The 20,157-nt window shown below is 41.6% G+C and overlaps 1 protein-coding gene across 1 annotated transcript; it reads left to right on the top strand.

Moving 5' to 3' along the window:
• Nucleotides 1–6: 6 nt before the first annotated feature.
• LOC109936873 (phosphatidylinositol glycan anchor biosynthesis, class Q) lies at nucleotides 7–17,302 on the top strand (the record flags this gene model as incomplete). Its single annotated transcript, XM_048593461.1, has 6 exons — nucleotides 7–193; nucleotides 3,283–4,002; nucleotides 9,546–9,677; nucleotides 10,354–10,474; nucleotides 14,220–14,346; nucleotides 17,149–17,302. Coding segments are annotated over exons 2-6 (1,223 nt in total), but the record flags the coding sequence as incomplete, so codon positions are not given.
• Nucleotides 17,303–20,157: the final 2,855 nt, after the last annotated feature.

Below are 20,157 nucleotides of genomic sequence, written 5' to 3'. Positions count from 1 at the left end.
TCCCCCCCCCTTCCCCACTCTCTCCTCCCTTTCGTCTTTAGTAACCCATCCTAGCATTAACCAACTCCCCCACACCACCCCACACGTACACATTCCCCCATTGCCAGCTGTCTGGTTGTATTTGAGGTTGGGTTTGAAACTGGTGGAAAGAGAGGGGAATGTGTCCTTACAGCAGTAAAGCACCAGTGTTCTTGTAAGTGCGTGGTAGTGTGAACTGCAGTTTTTCCGAGGAGCTCTTATGTTTGTGGAATAGATTATTGCAGACAGGATGTTTAGCCTGCCATTCCTGTGTTGCCACTCTGCATCAACAACTTGCTAATCTCATTCACTTGTCACCTTGCAAATAATTAATGTTTAAACATCTAATTAATCCCCTTTTTTGAAAACTGTATAGCAAAAATGAGCAGAGGCATAACAAAACAACAGACGCATTTCTAAAGATGGAGCACAGGAGCATTTGGGGTATATGCACACAACTCACTGAAGTTTGAGATAATGGTTAACAAAGCGTATGGGCTCCTGAGGTTTATGTGAAAAGAGGCATAGGAACGGAAGTCATGGTGAATTTTTATCAATTCTGGTTTGGCCTCAGCTGGAGTTTTGACTCTCATATTGTGTACCACACATAGGAGAGTCTCTAGAACAGACATACAAGAATGGTTCCATGGATTTTCATTTTTATTTGTTTGTGGGTTGTGGGTATTGTTGTCTAGACCACTGTTTATTGTTCATCCCTAATTGCTCTTGGGAAGGTGTTGGCGAGCTACCTTCTTCAACTACGGTAGTGCTTGGGGTATAAGAACATCCACAATTCTGTTAGAGAGGAAGTTCCAGGATTTTTGTCACAGCATCAGTGAAGGAAGGACAATATATTTCCAAATCAGGATGGTGTGTGTCTTGGAGGGGAACTTGCAAGTTATGGTGTACCCATGTATCTGCTGTCTGTATCTTCTAGGTAATACAATACACTGGTTTGGAATGTGCTTTTGGAAATGTTTTCGTGAACAACTGCATTGCATCTTGTAGATGGTACAAAACTGTCCCCTGCATCTGTGTTGAAGGAGGTGAATAATGGAGTGCTAATCTAGCAAGCTGATTTATCTTGGATAGTGTTGAGCTTCTTGAGTTTTGTTGGAATTTCCATTTCAATCTTAAATTTTGTTTTGATGCTTCAGCTTTTAAGGTATAAAGTTTGCCACTCTTGTGTGCAGTTATGTTTTCTTTGTAAATGTTTCTGTGCATTTTATTGCGTATTTTAACTAGAGGTGAGGTAGCTGAACTTTCGAACAGAAGGTGCAGAGAAAAATCAACTTTAATACGTGAGAGGTCTGTCCATAAGTTTGGTAACAGCTGTTCTTAAATCTATTGGTACGCATTTTCAAACTTTTGTATCTTCTGCCTGATGGAAGGGGGTGGAAAAGAGTTTAATCTGGGTAGGAGGGATCTTTGATTATGTTGACTATTTTCCTGACACAGGGGGACATATAAACGGAGTCAATGGAAGGCAGGCTGGTTTCCACGATGGACTGGGCTTTGTTCACAGCTCTTTGTAATTTCTTGTGGTCTTGTGGTCTTGGGCAGAGCAGTTACCATACCAAGTATAGAAATGGCTTTTTTCTGTGGTTGGCAAATCACAAGTGAGAAGTCATTAATTTAAAATCAAAACAGTGTGGAGCTGGAAAAACACAGCAGGCCGGGCAGGAAAGTTGACATTTCAGGTTTACACTCTTCACCAGGACTGGGAGGGGGAAGGGAGCTCAGACATAAATAGAAGGGGTGGATAGGGCTGGGAGAACTTAGGTGAGATAGTGCTAGGTGGATGCAGTCAGGGGATAGTGGAGATTGGGGTCTGTGGGAAGGGTGAGGTAGATAGGTGGGCAAAGAAGATGGACAGGTTGTGTCAGGTCAAGGAAGCAGGGACGAGAGGAAGGGTTGGACATGGGATGAGGCCAGGGGTAGGGAGATTTTGAAACTGGTGAATTCTAAGGTGAGGCCTCTCATTAATTTAAAATAATTAGTAAGTGTTAGGAGGTTAAATGAAGCATCTTTATTTAATGCTGTTTCACAAGGATTAGCTAAGGTTCACATCACATTTATTCAGGGAAAAGACAAATGTTTTGAAGCTGAGGACAATGTAGGACTAAGGGAGAGAACTGTGCAAGGTAGTTTGTTTTGGATTTCTCCAGCAAAGAATAGGTGAAGATATAGTGGGAGAAATGGCCTCTTTCTCCATGGAAACATGTATTGTTAAATGTAATCATTTGAAATGGTCATTCTGGGAATGGAAGTGTATAGCTGGATTGCAATGATTCCTATGAGCACCTCTGAATTGAGTAGGTTGGTTCAGTTGTGAAAACATAATCAGAATGGATGGAAAAGCCAAGGATTGGACGACTGTGAATGTTAGAGAATGATTCTAGCCAAGGCTGAGTTGAAGTTTAGTCAGTGGTCAAAAATAATTTATGGAGCAGGGAAGTTGGTGGAATGAAGCAGCTTAATGGACAATAGCCATTGAAATAATAAAGCCCATAAGCTTTTTGTATTTGGCATTGTGGGAGAGAGAGCGCCTGAGTGAGATGCTTAATTGTTCAGAAAAGAATTGTGTTCACCTCACCTGTAGAATAACCTTTGGAGCAAAATTGGCACATTGTTTAATAATAGTGTTGAGGGCACAGGCTTTTCAGACAAGCCTATTTTTCATTTATGTACACAAATCTGACCTTTAGTCTGGGCCCACAGTAATGTGGTTGACTCTTAATTGCTTCTGAAATGGCCTAGCAAGCCATTTGGCTCCAGGGCATTCAGGAGCATCAAGGGCAAGAGTCAAACACATTGTTGAGGCCAGACTAGGTAAAAGTCGGCAAATTTCCTTCCCTAATAGCTATTAGTGAACCAGATGGATTTTTACAACAATGGATGATAGTCTTCATAATGGTGACCATAAAAGTATCTTACTATGCTAGAATTATTAAATTTAAATTCTGCCAGGAGGTATATTGGGATTTGAACCTGTCACCAGAATATAATTGTTAGCCTCTAGCTTACAAGTTCTGTTACATTACCACTACAACTCTGATCAGTCTCTTTGGATTGATGCTATATTGACAAATGAAACTGCTGGCGAAATGGGCCATTTCATTTGTATTAATTGTTATCTATAACAAAATTGCTATCTATTGAACTAAAAATTATTGTCATATTCTTGAATCTTTCGTGAAAAGTCGGTGTTTCAGCTACAGCAGCTTCAGCGACTGTCTCAGACTTTCCTTTTTGTTATTACAGATGCAGAACCAGGAATCTGTGAAGATATAACATGGTTATCAAGCTATTCTTTCCAAGTTGCTGCCCTGAAGCAGAAAGTGGCCTCCTAATAGGTCGTTGGATTCCAGAGCAGAATGCTGCAGTTGTCCTGGCAATTATTCACTATCCTTTCATCCCTGGCCAGGTGAAACAGTGCCTTGAGCAGATCAGAGCTCTAACTAATGTAGATGTTTCTGTGCTCGGATCTTGGAACAGCCATAACTTTCGGGCAAAAGAAGACCTTGGCCAGTTTCTGGAAGACCTGAGTTCAATCTTTCCCCATGATCTGTGGTTCCAGTTGACACAGGGGAAAGAGAGAACATCAGTTTTTGACTATGAAGTGGTTCAAAAAGGCAAAAAGAACAACAAGAAAAATGTCATCTTAATCCACTATGATCAACGCAAGGTGATGCTGTCAAAATTGCATCCTCTGGACACTAAAATTCCAGAAGATGATAATCATGCTGGAGTGATGTCAGAAGTTATTACCTCAGACTTTGCCACAATATTTGAAACTGTCGCTAAATGCGAGTTGTTTTTTGTGATTGATAAGTATGATGAAACAGTGATTAAGTTTACTCACTGGCAGTCAGAAGGAAGAGAAGCTAGTGTTGTTGTGGAACTTTTGAAACAAGCATCAGTTCCTGCGTGTGTGGTACTTTCCTTCCTGCTGTCTTTTATATCCAGTGTCTGCAAAAGCAGGTAATTGATGTTGGAGAAGATACCAAAACGTGTAGATCAATTTTAAGAGAGTTTGTCAAGTAGACCTTTTAGGAGCTAACTGTTGTTTACTTAAGCTGTTTCGCTTAGGACTTTATTTTTAAGTGCATATCTTGCAGGACAGCTGCTGACAAAGTTTGATTTCATGAAACTCCTGGAGGTGAAGGTTACGCTAGCATGATCCACTTTCCATATCCCATTCAAGTTGAGTTTAGGAATAAGCGATAAATGTAAATTCCAACTTCAGTATGTGAAACTGGAGTAATTAGTGGATGTTGTACACAGGCAGAAAGTAGGAGTAGGTTATTCAGCCTTTTGAGCCTACTCTGCCATTCAATATGGTTATGATTGATTTTTCTACTCGGTACCTTGCTCCCGCTTTCTCCACAAACTCTTTGATCACTTTAGTCCTAAGAACTGTATCTAACTCCTTTTGGAAACATTCATTGATTTGGCCTCAACAGCTGTCTGTGGCAGAAAATTTCAGAGGTTCACCACTATCTGGAGTGGTGAAATTTCTCTTTATCTTTGTCCTAAATACCCTACCCTGTATCCTTGGATTGTGACCCCGGTTATAGGGAACATCCTTTCTGCTTTTACCCTGTCGTTTCCTGTTAGAATTCTCTAGAGAGCTCCATCATTCTACTAAACTCTAATGAATATAGTTCTCAGCTATCCAATCTCTCTTCATATGTCAGTCCTGCCATCCCAGGAATCGATCTGGTAAACCTTTGTTCCACTCCCTCCATAGCTGAACATCCTTCCTCAGTAAAGAAGACCAAAACTGCCCTCAGTGCTACAAGTGTGATCTTACCAGGTTATGTATAATTGTGACAAGACATCCCTGCTCCTGTACTCTAATCCTCTTGCTATGAAGGCCAACATATCATTTGCTGCCTTCACCTGCTGCACCATGATGGCCATAAAGATTTCACACAACATGAATCCTTGTAGAGCATCTGTCAATCTTTTTTAATCTAAAATAACCTTGAATGCAAATAAGGTTCCCCTTTATAAAGGCAATTTTCACGTTTTCTTTTAAGCTTTTTTAGAAGATGCTGCATAAGAAATTGGAGAGGGGGTGAAATACAAGGTTCAGTATTAGAATCATAGAACTTTACAGTACAGAAGGAGGCCATTTGGCCCATCATGTCTGTACCAGCTCCTGTGAAAGCTACCCAGTTAGTCCTACTCTCCAGCCCTATCACCGTAGACCTAAAATAGCAGATTGGTGGAGGTTTCATGTTCCATTTAACCTGTCCCTAATCAATGGCTGTTGTTGACAAGATTCCAACAGTGTTTCTGAAACAAGTGTAAAGTTAAAAACACAGGACTTAGGGCTCTCCGTAGATTCACACTACACTGATTTTAAAAAGGGCTGTAAGTGCAACGGAAGGTCATAGTGGAAGTTAAATAAACAGGTTGGGCCTATGTTCATAGGAGTTGTCAAGAGTAAGAGGTGATTTTGTTGAAACATACATGATCTTGAGGAGGCTTGATAGGGTGGATACTGAAAAGCTGTTTCTCCTTGTGGGAGGAATCCAGAACCAGGAGGCTCAGTTTTAGAATAAAGCTCCCCATTTAAATCAGAGACTAGGAGGAATTTCTTCACTCATGGGTCTGTTAGTGGTTGGAATTTACTTCCTCAGACCAGTGGAGGTTTCGTCATTAAATGTATTTAAAGCTGAGTTTGACAGATTTTTGATCAATAAGGGAGTCTGTGGTTATGAAGGACAGGCATGAAAGTGGAGATAGGGCCACAATTAGATCAGCTTTGATCTTATTAAATAGCAGGGCAAGCTGAAGGAGTCAAATGGCCTACTTTCCAATTTTTAGTGGCCTTTTGAAGTTACTGCTAGTGAGGCCCAGTGATTTCATGTTCAACCTTGGGGAATCTACTGCTAGTTACCTTGTCTGAGATCAATTTTTCAGTGTGCAATGCCTTAAATATTATTGTGTGGTCAAACACCCCTGTTATTTGTGAGGGGCCTGTACAATAGCTCCTAGGCAGCCACAATGCTTAGTGAGAACATTGAGCTTGGTAGAAGTACATTTTATAAAATTTCACATTGGTCTCTTCTGACAAAATGGATCACACTAAGTCTTCACAAAAATGTGAATATTTAAATCATACTTTCTGAAGAAATGCAAAAGCTAAACTTGGAACTTCCTAGCATTATATAAGAAATCAGAACAGCAGTAGGCTTGTTCAGCTTGCTTCATTGTTTAGTGAGAATATAGAATCCCTACAGTACAGATAAAGGCCATTCATTCCATTGAGTCTGCACCAGCAGTCTGAAGAGTGTCCATCCCCCCACAACCCTGCATTTACTATAGCTAACTCACCCAGCCTACACAACATGGGGCAATTGAGCTTGGCTAATTCACCTAGCCTGAACATCTTTGGACTGTGGGAGGAAACCACAGCACCCAGGAGAAACCCACACAAACACAGGGAGAACGTACAGACAGCCACCCAAGGCTAGAATCAAACACAGGTCCCTGGTGCTATAAGGCAGCAAATGACCACTGTACCATCCATGGTTGATCATCTATTTCCTGCACTAACTCCGTGTTCTTATATGTTTTTAATGTGTTGAAATCTATCAATCTCAGCCTTAAACATACTTCACCATATCTTGCAGTAAAAGCTGAATAAATCTAAACAAAATAGATAAATATTTATGGTGCCTAGAAGAATGACTGCTAAAAGGAACCTCATCTCAAAAATTGAGGGTCAGTAAGCCAGTATATCAACTGAGCAGATGAGATTTGAGCTTGGAGCTGTGATAAAATTTTAATGTATTGTAGGTCATATAATCTGGCACATAAGCTTTCCTGAAAGTTCGATGTATGATGAAACTATGGTCCCACTTTCTAATTGCATCATTCCCCCTCTCTCTCTCAACATGCTGCAATTGAAGTTCATGCACTATTGAAGCCATTGAGGTAGTGGTACTGCATGACCTTGCAGTGTTGTACTCTCATGACTCCTGTAATTGAAGCTGTCAGCAGGAGAGCAAATAGAAATCAGTATGGTGCTTGTGTAGGTTAGAAACTGGTGTGGATAGAAACAGCAGGAGCACCTTCAACCCCATGAGCCTGTTCCATCATTCAGTGAGATCATGGCTGATCTGCAACCTAACTCCAAACATTAGCATTTGTTCCATATCCCTGACTAAATTGAACTGAGAGTTTTATCAGTCTCACTTTTAAATTGAACAATTAGTTTAGCATCACTTGTCATTTTCAGAATTCCATATTTCTACGACTGTTTGTATGTAAATTGCAAATGACCACATATTAGCTGATTTACACTGACCAACTTTACAGAAGCAGCATCTCACTCTTATCCCATCCAGATTTTCATAAATTTGCTGTATTTGAATGTGAATTGCCAACTAAACTTGCCATAGAAAGCCAGGTCTAGTAATTGAATATCCTTTTAATAATGTGACCATTGAATATTGCTGCAGAAAAAATTTATTGAAGTTTTTCATCTTGCATTCATCAGAACAATTCAAAAGGATATCAATTTAAAGGGGAAAACGAACATTTATACCGTGATATAAATTTACACAATATTAACTTAATTTTCCTGTTAAATTGGTATTCCTGTAAACTGCCCTCATGAGTGCAAGATGAAAAGCTTCAATAAAATTTCTTTATTTCAGCAATTCTCAAATTCTCAAACTAACAAATGAGAACATTATCACTACTTATGACTGCCAATCAATTTTGCTCAGACTGTGAACACTTGGGAATACAGTGCCTTTATTCCTTTAGGTTATAAACTTGTACGATTTCATATTTGTTTTTATGAAAAACTTCTCCTTTCTGACTCTCACTTTGTTTAATCCAATCTTTCTTTCTTTGCCAGCTTGGGGATTGACTTCATTCACTTGAATTCACATTCCATCTCAGACCTTCATCCCTTTTATTTTTTAGTCCTTCAAACTCACTAATTAAGTTAGTTAGTTATTAAATAGTTACAGATTCACCCTGTTCAACAAACCAATATCCATATGTTAAATTAGGTAACAAATTACTTTTCGAAATATACAATGGTTTTATTGTGAATCTATAGTTTGGCCAAAACACCAGTTTCCAACAGTCTAGAAGCCCACACCCACCTGAAGAAGAACCCACTTTTTTTTAATGTATAAAATAAACCCAAACTAAATTCAAACTCTTTAGTATTTTCAATCAACCTGTTTAGATACAAAATGGCATACCTCTGAAGCAGGTGGGAGTTGAAGCCAGACCTTTTGATCTAGAGGTAAGGATACTATTACTGTGCCACAAAAACCCCAGAACTCAGCTCTTTTCTTAAAATAGATTTGCCACCAATTGAACAAAACATTCAATTAACAAAATTACAAACTACCCCCCGGGGCAGTGAAACAATAACATCAAATAAAAGGGAAGGAAACAAAGGAATGATTTAAATCGGTCTATATAGGAGATGATGCTCCCCAGACCCATGGTGTCCACCTGTCTCTGAGAGTCTCAAGAGTAGGGGAGAGCATATGTTTCCTCTTCAAGGACACCCAGGTACCGATGTAACCGTGGGAGAGAGGCAGGCAGTTGGAAATTATGGTGCCCTGCACGATCCACTGCCTGTACCTGTTGATGGCAATTTTAAACAGGCCCACAAGGATGTCCTCTGACCTGCTTGGCCCCACCACCAGGTTATCCGATTTAACAATTAACAAACTGCCAACCAGAGGCAGCAGAACCCAGCTCCTTTTTATTAATCAACCTGTTCTGATTATAACACACTTCTGTGGCAGTTGCGAGTAGGGACTATCAATGTGCCATAAGACCCCTAAAGGTTCCAGTTCATTTTTTTCCAATAAGAAAATTAAATCAACTTGTTTTTACAAGCTTCTAGAGGAGATGGGACTTGACCCTGGGTTTTCAAACTCAAGAAGGGCACTACATCGCTCAACAGGCACCCTCCCCGGGTTTTTTTTTATTTTGTAAAACCCACCATCAACTCACCCAATTAACTAATTTAAATATAATAAATTACAATCAACCCTGGAGCTGTTCTGTTTAACCCTTAATCTCTAAGAATGGTACACTCCATTGTTCATCATGGTCCGGGATGCCCTGTTTCCCTTGCAGCATTGATACAGTTTGCATTTCCAGCTGCTTTGTGCACCTAAAAAATTTTTTTAAAAAATGGTGTATGCCTGTGCATACCCTGTTCAAGCAAAATCTGGGCCATTTATCTGTATAATCTTGATGAGATAGAAACGTACTCGTTGCACTGCTTTTAGGGTCATGTGTAACAAATTTTATAGGCAAATAAATTATTGTGCATAATTGCTACACAGTTCAGATCACTTTTTTTTTAAAAAAAGGAAAGCTTCAAAGTTCACAACTGTAGTTATCATAAAATATTCTTCCAATGTTTGACATTTCAAGGACAGCTAAACCTCTTTATGCAGAATGTACCAGACTGTGTTTATACTACGCATAAGAGATTAAAGTGTGTTCTTTTTGTCCTTTTGCTGTAGAGTGTTAAACATGTGGCCTCTGTGTTTTTTATGGAGTAAACTCTCAACCTGTGTGCAGCTTGCACATCGCTTGGATCACTTGCAAACTATCGCAACAACTGCAAAAGCACAGAGTCACTCGGAGTTTATGAGGTACAGTAGGCTTGACATTTTTATCTTCATGAATAAATCTGGTATCTAACCTCAACCATAAAAAAAAATGACATCTGTCCACTTGTACTTATTGATCTAAAACGGCAACTATATATCCAGTTAGGGTGGCCCACTAGGACAGCAAGCCAACTAAAATCGAACAGTCTTTTAATAATTTGAGGTACATTCATTTCTACAACTGGATGACAGTTGCACTTGCAAATGTATAGACGCGATTTACAGTCTCCAGAGGAAAGAAACCACATTAGCTTTCAATACTTCGATTTTTTAAAAAATTCTATCTTAAATTATTTGTAATTAGACTGCTAATAGTTTGTTGGATGTCTATGAGTCCGATAGACATGTTTGTGTAGAAATTAGTCAGGCTGTTAAGGCATTCGTTCATAACTTGTCATTTCACAGCTGATGTTCTAACTATTGACCTCCTATGTCAAATGAAAGCAACCTGTTGCTGTTAGCCACAAAAGTCAACGACTTGAGAAATTTAAAGTTAAAAACTAACCTGTTTGTTGGGGAATTATTAAATTTGCCATGTTGTGTTTTCGAGGAGGTCTAGTAGAATTATTGCTAGTCAAGTACTCACCAAAGTTCTCCAACTTACTTTTTGATAAGGCAGCATTTGATATATTCCAGAAAACATTTTATTTTCTTCCAGAAAAGCCAACCTGTTTGTTTCATTCTTAATTGATGTGGCTCTTGGATTGTTGTTGATCTCCTGGCTTTATGAGAAGAATCGAATTGGCCAGTTGGCGGATGCCCTTGTTCCAGTTGCTGATGTAAGAAATTTTATATCTCTTAATCTTTTGAAAAAAACATGTTAACTATTGGGAGAAATTTTGTCACTTTTATGTCCATTTCTAGGTTTTAATTTATAAACCTTTGCTGAATGATCTTCAACAGCTGAGCAGAAAGTGTCCACCTTCACACAATCATTTTTACTGGCTTAATTGAGGTCAGGTTACGTGCAATGTGACTTCTGTACTATCAAAGAATAAACTTACAAGAGATAGTAAGAACTGCCGATGCTGGAGTCTGAGATAACACAGTGTAGAGCTGGAGGAACACAGCAGGCCAGGCAGCATCAGAGGAGCAGGAAAGTTGAAGTTTCGGCTTGAGACCCTTCTTCAGAAATGGGGGAGGGGAAGGGAACTCTGAAATAAATGGTGTGGGGAGTTGGGCTGGGGAAGGTAGGTGGGATGGTGATAGGTGAGTGCAGGTAGGTAGTGGTGGGGATTGGTCAGTGAGGTGGGAGGAGCAGATAGGTGGGAGAGAAGACGGATGGGTCAAGGAGGCAGGGATGAGAGGGAGGGTTGGTCTTGGGATGAGGTCGGGGGTGGGGAGATTTCGAAGCTAGTTAAGTCCACATTGAGACCATTGGGTTGTCGGCTCCCAAGGCGGAATATGAGGTGCTGCTTCTCCAGTTTCCAAGTGGCGTCATTGTGACGCTGGAGGAGGCCCAGGATGGATATGTTGTCCAGGGAGTGGGAGGGGTAATTGAAGTGGTTCGCGACTGGAAGGTGTGATTTGTCACAAACCGAGTGCAAGTGCTCTACAAAGCGGTTTCTGAGCCTCCACTTGGTCTCACCGATGTAGAGGAGGCCACATCGGGAACAGTGGATACAATAGACCACATTAGCAGATGTGCAGGTGAACCTCTGTCTGATGTGGAAGGTTTTTTTGGGGCCTGGGATGGGAGTGCGAGAGGAGGTATAGGAGCAGGTGTAGCACCTCCTGCGGTTGCAGGGAAAAGTGCCGGGAAAGTGGGGCTAGTGTGGAGTGTGGAGCGGACGAGGGAGTCGTGGAGAGAGCGGTCCCTTTGGAAGGCAGATAAGGGTGGGGAGGGAAATATATCTTTCGTAGTGGGTCAGATTGCAGGTGGTGGAGAATGATACATTGAATCCGGAGGCGATACATGAGGACAAGGGGGATTCTGTCTTTGTTTTTGTTGCGGGGAGCGGGTGTGAGGGCAGAGGTGCGGGAAGCGCAAGAGATGCAGTTGAGGGTGTTTTTGACCACGGAAGGGGGGATGTTACGGTCCTTGAAATACGAGGACATCTGGGATGTTCGGGAGTGGAACGCCTCATCTTGGGAGCAGAGGCGGAGGAATTGGGAATAGGGGGTCGCATTCTTGCAGGAAGATGGGTGAGAGGAGGTGTAGATTAGGTAGCTGTGGGAGTCTGTGGGCTTGAAATAGATATCAGTTTCCAGGTGGTCACCAGAAATGGAGTCAGAGAGGTCCAGGAAGAAGAGAGAGGTATCAGAGATGGTCCAAGTGAAATTGAGGTTGGGGTGGAAGGTGTTAGTAAAGTTGATGAACTGTTCGAGTTCCTCATGGGAGCACAAGGTGGCGCTGATATAGTCATGGATTGTAGCGGAGGAAGAGGTGGGGATTAGTGCCAGTGTAGCTGCGGAAGAGGGACTGTTCCACGTATCCTCCAAAGACGCTCCACGTATCCCATGGCCACCCCCTTACTCTGTAGGAAGTGGGAGGAGTTGAAGGAGAAGTTGTTAAGGGTAAGGATGAGTTTGGTTAGGCGGATAAGGGTATTGGTGGAGGGGGATTGATTGGGCCTGTGGGAGAGGAAGAAGCGGAGGGCTTTTAGGCCATCTGCATGGAGAATGCAAGTATGCATGGATTGGACATCAATAGTGAAGATGAGATGTTGGGAGCCAGGGAATTGGAAGTCTTGGAGAAGGTGAAGGGCATGAGTGGTGTCCCGGATGTAGGTGGGGAGTTCCTGGACCAAGGGGGAGAAAATGGAGTCGAGATAAGTTCAGTGGGGCAGGAGCAGGCAGAAACAATGGGTCGGCCCGGCCAGTCGGGTTTATGGATTTTGGGAAGGAGTTAGAAATGGGCGGTGCGCGGTTGCGGAACGATGAGGTTGGAGGCTGTGGGTGGGAGGTCACCTGAGGTGATAAGATGATGGATGGTCTGGGAGATGATGTTTTAGTGGTCAAGGGTGGGGTCATGATCAAGGGGGAAGTAGGAGGAGGTGTCAGAGAGTTGGCACCTGGCCTTGGCAACATAAAGGTCAGTGCGCCATACTACAACTGCGCCTCCCTTATCTGCGGGTTTGATAGTGAGGTTAGGGTTGGAGCGGAGGGCTGCATGTTCTGTGGGGGAGAGGTTGAAGTGAGTGAGGGGTGTGGAGAGGCTGAGGCAATCTATGTCGCAACGGCAGTTGGAGATGAAGAGGTCGAGGGAGGGTAGGAGGCGATGGGGTGTGTTGGAGGCAGGAGAACGGGTTTGACTCGTGGTTAAAGAAATGAGGCGGAGGCGGCAGAAAAACTTCAACGTCCAGGCGTGAGCGGTATTCATTGATGTTCGGGTAGAGGGCGATGAAGGTGAGTCCTTTACTGAGGACTGACCATTCGTCCTCAGTGAGGGGGAGGTCTTGGGGGATAGTGAAGACCTGGCAGGACTTGGGGCTGGCATTGGCTGTGGAGCTGGTGGCTGTGGGGGCAGTGGGTGGAGCGGTGTTGGCGGGTGGGCAGAACGGTATTGGCAAAAGTGACATTGTCCTTGATGTGGGCGGCGACAGCGGCGTCCTTATTGTAGGCAGCACTTGGCCTCAGCGGCAGTATCCATGGTGTGGATGGCGGTAGCGGTGGCATGGCTTGCGGAAGTGACGTGGCCGGCATCGGCGGATGTGACGCGATCCGTGGCATCCACGGGTGATGCGATGGTGACCACGTGGTAAATGGCGCCAGGCACATTGTGGGGATGGTCCTGGGTAGAGCTGGGGACTTGGGAGGTGGAAGAGGCCTGTGTTTGGTGGCAGGCACCAGTAAGTTTACTTACAAAAGATTGGTTTATATTTCTGAAGAAGGGCCTAGGCCCGAAACGTCAGCCTTCCTGCTCCTCTGATGTGGCTTGGCCTGCTGTGTTCATCCAGCTCTACACCTTGTTATCTCAGATTCTCCAACATCTGCAGTTCCTACTATCTCTGGTTTATAGAATTGTCAAGTTCACACTACATGACCAGAGTAAGAGACATTTTAGCAGCATAGGCTGATTCAATACATACACAAATGGTATACAGCAATGAAGGACACTTTTTTAAATAAATCGTAGACATGGACTATGGTGTTAAGTTGGACAAAATCATCAGATATAAATTTTGTGAAGAATGTTAAATGTCATTTAACATCTAATAGTGTGTTAGACTACATTTTAAATTTAAATTGAAGTAGTGGTTTGAAACTAAATTTCATTGCAAATGCAGCTGTAGTCGTTGATCTCAAATAGTATCAGTCAAGTAAATAGTGCATCAAACTCAGTGACAACGGACTACTTCCCCAGTCAGTTAAAATTTACTGTTAGAATAACGTGTCAGAAACTTTTGTAAAAATATTGACTATATGTGCTGAATCCTATCCAGATTGTCTGTGATTTCTTTTTAAATATGGTTTCACCAGGCTGGAGTTGCACTACATGTAATGTCAAATCTAAGTCTGTTGAGTGTTTTCATGCCAGAATCTGTGAAGATGAGACATTAATAAATATTTCTGTGATAACAGCATGTTGCAAAGGAGTTGCAGGAACTGCTAGAGTGGCTGATGGGAGCTCCTGCTGGTTTAAAGATGAACAAAGCACTTGACGAAGTGCTGGGACGCTTCTTCCTGTATCACATACACCTTTGGATAAGTAAGTAATTCCCTGCTGCTGTAGAGTCATAGTGTCATACAGCATGGAAACAAAGCCTTTGGTCCAAATAGCCCATACCAACCATAATCCCAAACTAAACTAGTCCCACCTGCCTGTGCTTGGCCCATATCCCTCCAGACCTTTCTTATTCATGTACTTACCCAAATGTCTTTTAAATGTTATAACTGTACCTGCATCCACCACTTCCTCTGGAAGTTCATTCCACACACAAACCACTCACTCTGTAAAAACAAAAAATGTCGTCTCTCACGTCCTTTTTAAACCTTTCTCCTCTGACCTTAAACATATGCCCCCTAGTTTTAAAATCCCCCACCCTAGGGAAAAGACACCTGCCATTCACCTTATCTATACCCCTGATGATTTTAAAACTCCATAAGATCACCCATCAACCTCCGACGCTCCAATGAAAAAAGTCCCAGGCTAGCCAGCCTATTTTTATAACTTCAGCCTTCCATTCCCAGCAACATCCTTGTACGGTTGTTGACTTGCTCACCCAGCTGGCTTGTTCTCGTTCAGACGTTTCGTCACCATGCCAGGTGACATTATCAGTGGAGCCTCCAATGAAGTGATGTTATTCTACTCAGCTTGGAATTTATATTGTTTGGTCCGTTATGGTGAGAAGTGTCATTTCCGGGGTTTTGATCTGTATGGGTTTGAATATGGAGTCCAATTCTATGTTTGTTGATTGCATTACGGGTGGAGAGCCGTGCCTGTAGGAATTCCTGTGCATGTCTACGTTTGGCTTGGGCTACTATTGTTACCTTGTCCCAGCTGAACTGATGGCCTTCATTGTCTGAGTGTATACACATAGAATTGGACCCCATATACAAACCCATACAGATCAAAACCGGAAATGACACTACTCACCATAACGGACCAGACAGTATAAATTTCAAGCGGAGTAGAATAACATCGCTTCATTGAAGGCTTTGCTGATGATGTTACCTAGCATGGTGACGAAACGTCTGAACAAGAACAAGCCAGCTTGGCGAGCAAGTCAACAACCTCATCCACAGATACAGATCTTTGCCAAAACTTTGAACATCCTGGACATCTTTTCCAAACCCCCTCCAGCTTGATAATATCCTTCCTATAAGAGGGCCACCAGAACTGGACACGATGCTCCAGAAGAGGCCTCACCAACATCCTGTACAAAGTCAACATGAAGTCCCAACTTGTTTGCTCAAAAGTTTGAGCAATGAAGGCAAGGATGCTAAATGCTTTTCTAACCACCCTGTCTATATGTGACGCAACCTTCAAAGAATTATGTACCTGAACCCCTAGGTTTCTCTATTCTGTAACACTACCCAAGGCTAATTGTACAAGCCCTGCCCTTTCTGTTTTACCAAAATGCAATGCCTCGCATTTAACCAAATTAAACTCCCATCTGCCATTCCTCAGATGATTCCTCAGACCCAATCGATCAAGATTTCTTTGTAATCTTAGGTAACCTTTTTTACTGTCCAGCATACCACCAATTTTGGCGTCATCCGCAAACATAGTGACCACACCTTCTACATTCTTGTCTAAATCATTTATATAAATGACAAACAAAAGCACACTCAGCACTGATCCCTGTGGAACACTGTTGGTCACAGGCCTCCAGTTCAAAAAAAGCAACTCTCCACCACCACTCTCTGCCTCCTGCCAGTACTTCTGAAATTGTCACTTTGCCTACGTAAATGACCACACTTCAAAAGTCAGTAGTTTAGGGTGTGTTGATTTGTTCTTTCTTGAGTCTGAAGATAAAACTGGTTTAGATTTTCACGGTTGTTAGCGAACATGAACTTTCTTAAGAAACAACAATAGCTCTGTAAATCTGAAACAAACACAGAAATACTGGAAGCATTATGGGTCGGGTAGCATTTCCAGAGAGAACACATTTGACAAGAATTTTTATTGTCGTTTCTCCGATTGTAATTTGAAATCCTTTCTGTAGTCTTTAAATTTCTAAAGAAGTATTTTGATTTGCCAAACCCTTTTGCACAGAGTAGCTCTTGTTTTAGTTACTAGCATTTTTATATTCATGTTTTTCTTCCCACACATCATTTTTAGTATTTGCGTTGGCAATTTTGGTTAAAGCTGAAACTAATCAGATGTGATTTCCATCTTTATAACAATAAGTCTGATGGTTCCATCAAAATACAACATTAGAAGACACAGCTAGCCTTAAGAAAGCAAATTTAACAGTCCTCTTCGTTTTAACAGCTATGTTGGTAAACATAGGTAACATTACCAACTGTAACAGTACTGTACTTGTTTATGAAGTTTACATATGGCATTCTTTATTTCTTGTATTTTGACATTAAAATGACTGAATGACTCAATGATTGAATAGTTATAGAACAAAAAAGTTAATGTTCCCTCTTGTGGGAAGAAGATTGGAGAAATTGTTTAGTTTGCTTTCGGTGAATTCGAAGGGAAGCAAATACTTTCTTGAAAATTTTAGTCGAGTTGAAAGTTAACCTCCATTTTCGATTCTGAATAGAACACTGTTTATGCCGGGGGAGAAAGCACAATTTATTTCTATGGTGAGCAGTTATCCAATGTAACTCCTTCTAAGAAGAATATGATGAATGGTAATTTTAGTTGCAGAAAAGCAAGTTATCAAATTAATATCTGTAGGTACAGAAAGTGGTTAGAGAGAAAGCTTTAATGATGAGTATTCATTTGCAATTGCAATTCAGCATTGCTTGCATTTTAAATAGCGTTCACTCAGAACTTTTGTCAAGTTTCTTGTTAAGTACGACAACATCAGTTCAATGTGTATTTATTCCATAGGTTATATCCATCTGATGTCTCCATTTATTGAGATGATCCTGTGGTACGTTGGATTAGCAGCATGTCTTGGTTTGACTGTCGCCTTGTCCATTGTTTCAGACATCATTGCTCTGCTGACTTTTCACATCTACTGCTTTTATGTATATGGGGCCAGGTAAGATGACAACATTTAATCAAGGGCCAGCAAAAGTTTACTGACCAGCAAACTTTTGCTTTAAAAAAAAGACATTTTGAACTGAGAAAACTATTGATTATTTTGTTTTGTTCCAACATGGTAGCTCTCCTCCTACAGCTTAGGTTTACAACTGTCTTGTTTGAGTATAAGAATCAGCAAGCTTAAGTCTCTGTGACCCAGAACCTCTTGAAGGTGTCACCTGTGCTCAGTTAATAGCAGTTTTGCCTCTGACTCAGAATTTGAATGTTCATGTTTCACTCCAGGAACATTATTTATTTATTTGTTTGTTTGTTTGTTGGTGTGTTATGGACATCACTGGTTTGGTCAGCATTTATTACCCATCCCAATTATTCTTGAGAAGGTGATGCTACAGTTGTTGGGACCCACAGTACTGTTGGAAAAGAAATTCCAGAATTTGGTCCCCAACAAGAATGAGGGATATTTCCAGGTCAAAATGGTGCATGGCCTGGGGAGGAGAGACTTGCAAGAGGGTGATATTCCCAGTCATCTGCTGCCCTTGTCCTTCTAGATTGTAGAGATCACAGATTTGGAAACTCTTCTCGAAGGAGTCCTGGTGAGTTTCTGCAGTGCATCTTGTAAATGGTGCATGCTCCAGCCACTGCGCATCAATGGTGGAGAGAGTGAATGCTGAAAGTGGGATGCATGCAATACCAGGCAAGCTTCTTGAGTGTTGTTGGAGTTGAACTTATCCAGACAACTGGGGAGTATCCCATGACACTCCTGACTTGTGCCTTGTCGATTGTTGACAGGGTGTGGGAAGTTAGGAAGTGAGTTAATCGCTGCAGGAACCCTAGCCTCCGAGCTATTCTGGTAGCTACTATATTTATATGACTAGTTCAGTTCAGTTCAGTTTCTTGTCGATGGTAATCTCCATGATGTTGATAGCGGAGGATTTAGCAATAGTAGTGCCTTGAATGTCAAAGGACGACAGTTAGATTCTCTTTTGGAGATGGTCATTGCCTGACACTTGTGTGGTGCTTGCCACTTAACAGTGAAATTCTAGATATATACAGATCTCTCTGCATATGGACATAGACTGCTTGAGTATCTGAGACAACACAAATAGTATTTGACATTGTACAATTATTGGTGCGTATCCCTACTTCTGAACTCATGTTCTTGGCATCAAGTTATGTTATAATCTGTCTTGGAACCAGTAACCTATTTTCTTCAACTGGATAAAGTTTGAGATCCTAATTACTTAGAGAATGAAGCTGCAAGTTTTCACAATGTTAAACAAACAAAAGTGAACATTACTGTATGGATGTATACACACACAACCTTTAACATTCAGAATTAATCGGTGGTAAATGCAGATAGCAGAAGAACTGTGATCAAATACAATCAAGATATCTCAACTTTCTCCCAGTGACAGTGACAGTAAAACTCATTAAAACATCACTAGGTTCTATGAACTCTTCTCTCTTGCAGATCTGGCCTTGAAATGCCCTCAAAAGCTGCCCCATCCCGGATCACCTCAACAGCAGCTCAAATTCTAATTTTTCACTCTCCTTTCCTGGGACAGTGCTCCCAAAGTTCTTGACACTACACTCCAACACCTGTTTAGAGGCACAATTCCAGCTTGGCTGCAGACAGCTAGCTTCATCTAGCTAGTATTGCTGCCAGTTTCTCAGAGTTTCAATCTTAGCTGCACGAAGCAAATCCCCTTCTGTAGAAGGGTAACTGGACTCAGAATATTAACTCTGCTTTCTCTCCAGATGCTGCCAGACCTACTGAGTTTTTCCAATAATTTCTATTTCAGTCTCTGCTTGTGGCTTTTCTTTATAACCCCCATTTCTCAGCTGGATTTAGCTATTTCTGGCCCACAAGCTGCATCCAAGTTCCCACACCTCCCAGGGGTTTTCCTAAGCTCTAACAATAAAACTAAACTGCACCTTCTGGCTTCAGGGCTTCTATGAGTCCTAATACAGGGAGTTATCAAATGGTTCCCAAGTTGTCTTTGTTAGCCCCAGTTACACAGAACTACTTTGAGCAGAAGAGTGATAGCAGCACTTTTTCTGTATGGAGGCTATTCCCCTACTCCTTATTCTCTCTTATAACTCACTCCTCAGTAACCCTTGAATTATTGAGTCACTGATAACCTCACAGGAAGCCCCACTATTTTTCCTAGGCAGATTTGACTATTTCTCGATTGTCATAATTTTGTTGCTAACTTCCTCTCTGCACCTCAATGCAAGCAATGCAAATGGATACAGAAAAATGGATTTCATCATGTGTTATGATGCAGGGAAGGTCACTTTCTCACCAAACCTATGTTGATCTCCAGAAGTCCAGTGCTGAAAGATGACTGCACTTTTGGAGGACAAAACTTGAAAATTTGGGCCCTTGCATCCTTTCTGGTGGGTGCAAAAGAATGATGGCAATATTTTGTAGTAGAGCATGGGAAATATTCCCAGTCCTCTGGTCAACATTTATCCCTCAATGAACCATTAAAAACAGATTGCCTAGTCATTACCATATTGCAGTCTGTGAGGGCTAGGAAATAATACGGCCTTGCTGGTATCACTCGTGCCCAAACAACAATTTTTTTTTTTAAATATGTTTAAAAATAATTTAATCTTTTCAAATAATCATGGCCACACATTGTTTGAAATCAAGCAAGTGGCTGACATTCTCTCAGACCGACCTCCCTTGAGGTCACTAGAAAAGTGCTGAAAAATGCATTAAGAGGATGCTGATTGATTTCGGATTTTTTTGACCTCTTGCTTTAGCAAAATGCTAGACCTTTGCTCAGCATATCTTTATGGTGTGTTCAGAGACAACATGACCATATAATTCGAAAGCTTACGTGC

This window comes from Rhincodon typus, unplaced genomic scaffold, assembly GCF_021869965.1.
Source record: "Rhincodon typus isolate 14 unplaced genomic scaffold, sRhiTyp1.1 hic_rhity00002917, whole genome shotgun sequence".
In the NCBI taxonomy this organism is placed as follows: Eukaryota; Metazoa; Chordata; class Chondrichthyes; order Orectolobiformes; family Rhincodontidae; genus Rhincodon; species Rhincodon typus.
The sequence above is the reverse complement of the archived record's forward strand: the minus strand, read 5'-3'. Positions and strand labels throughout refer to the sequence as shown.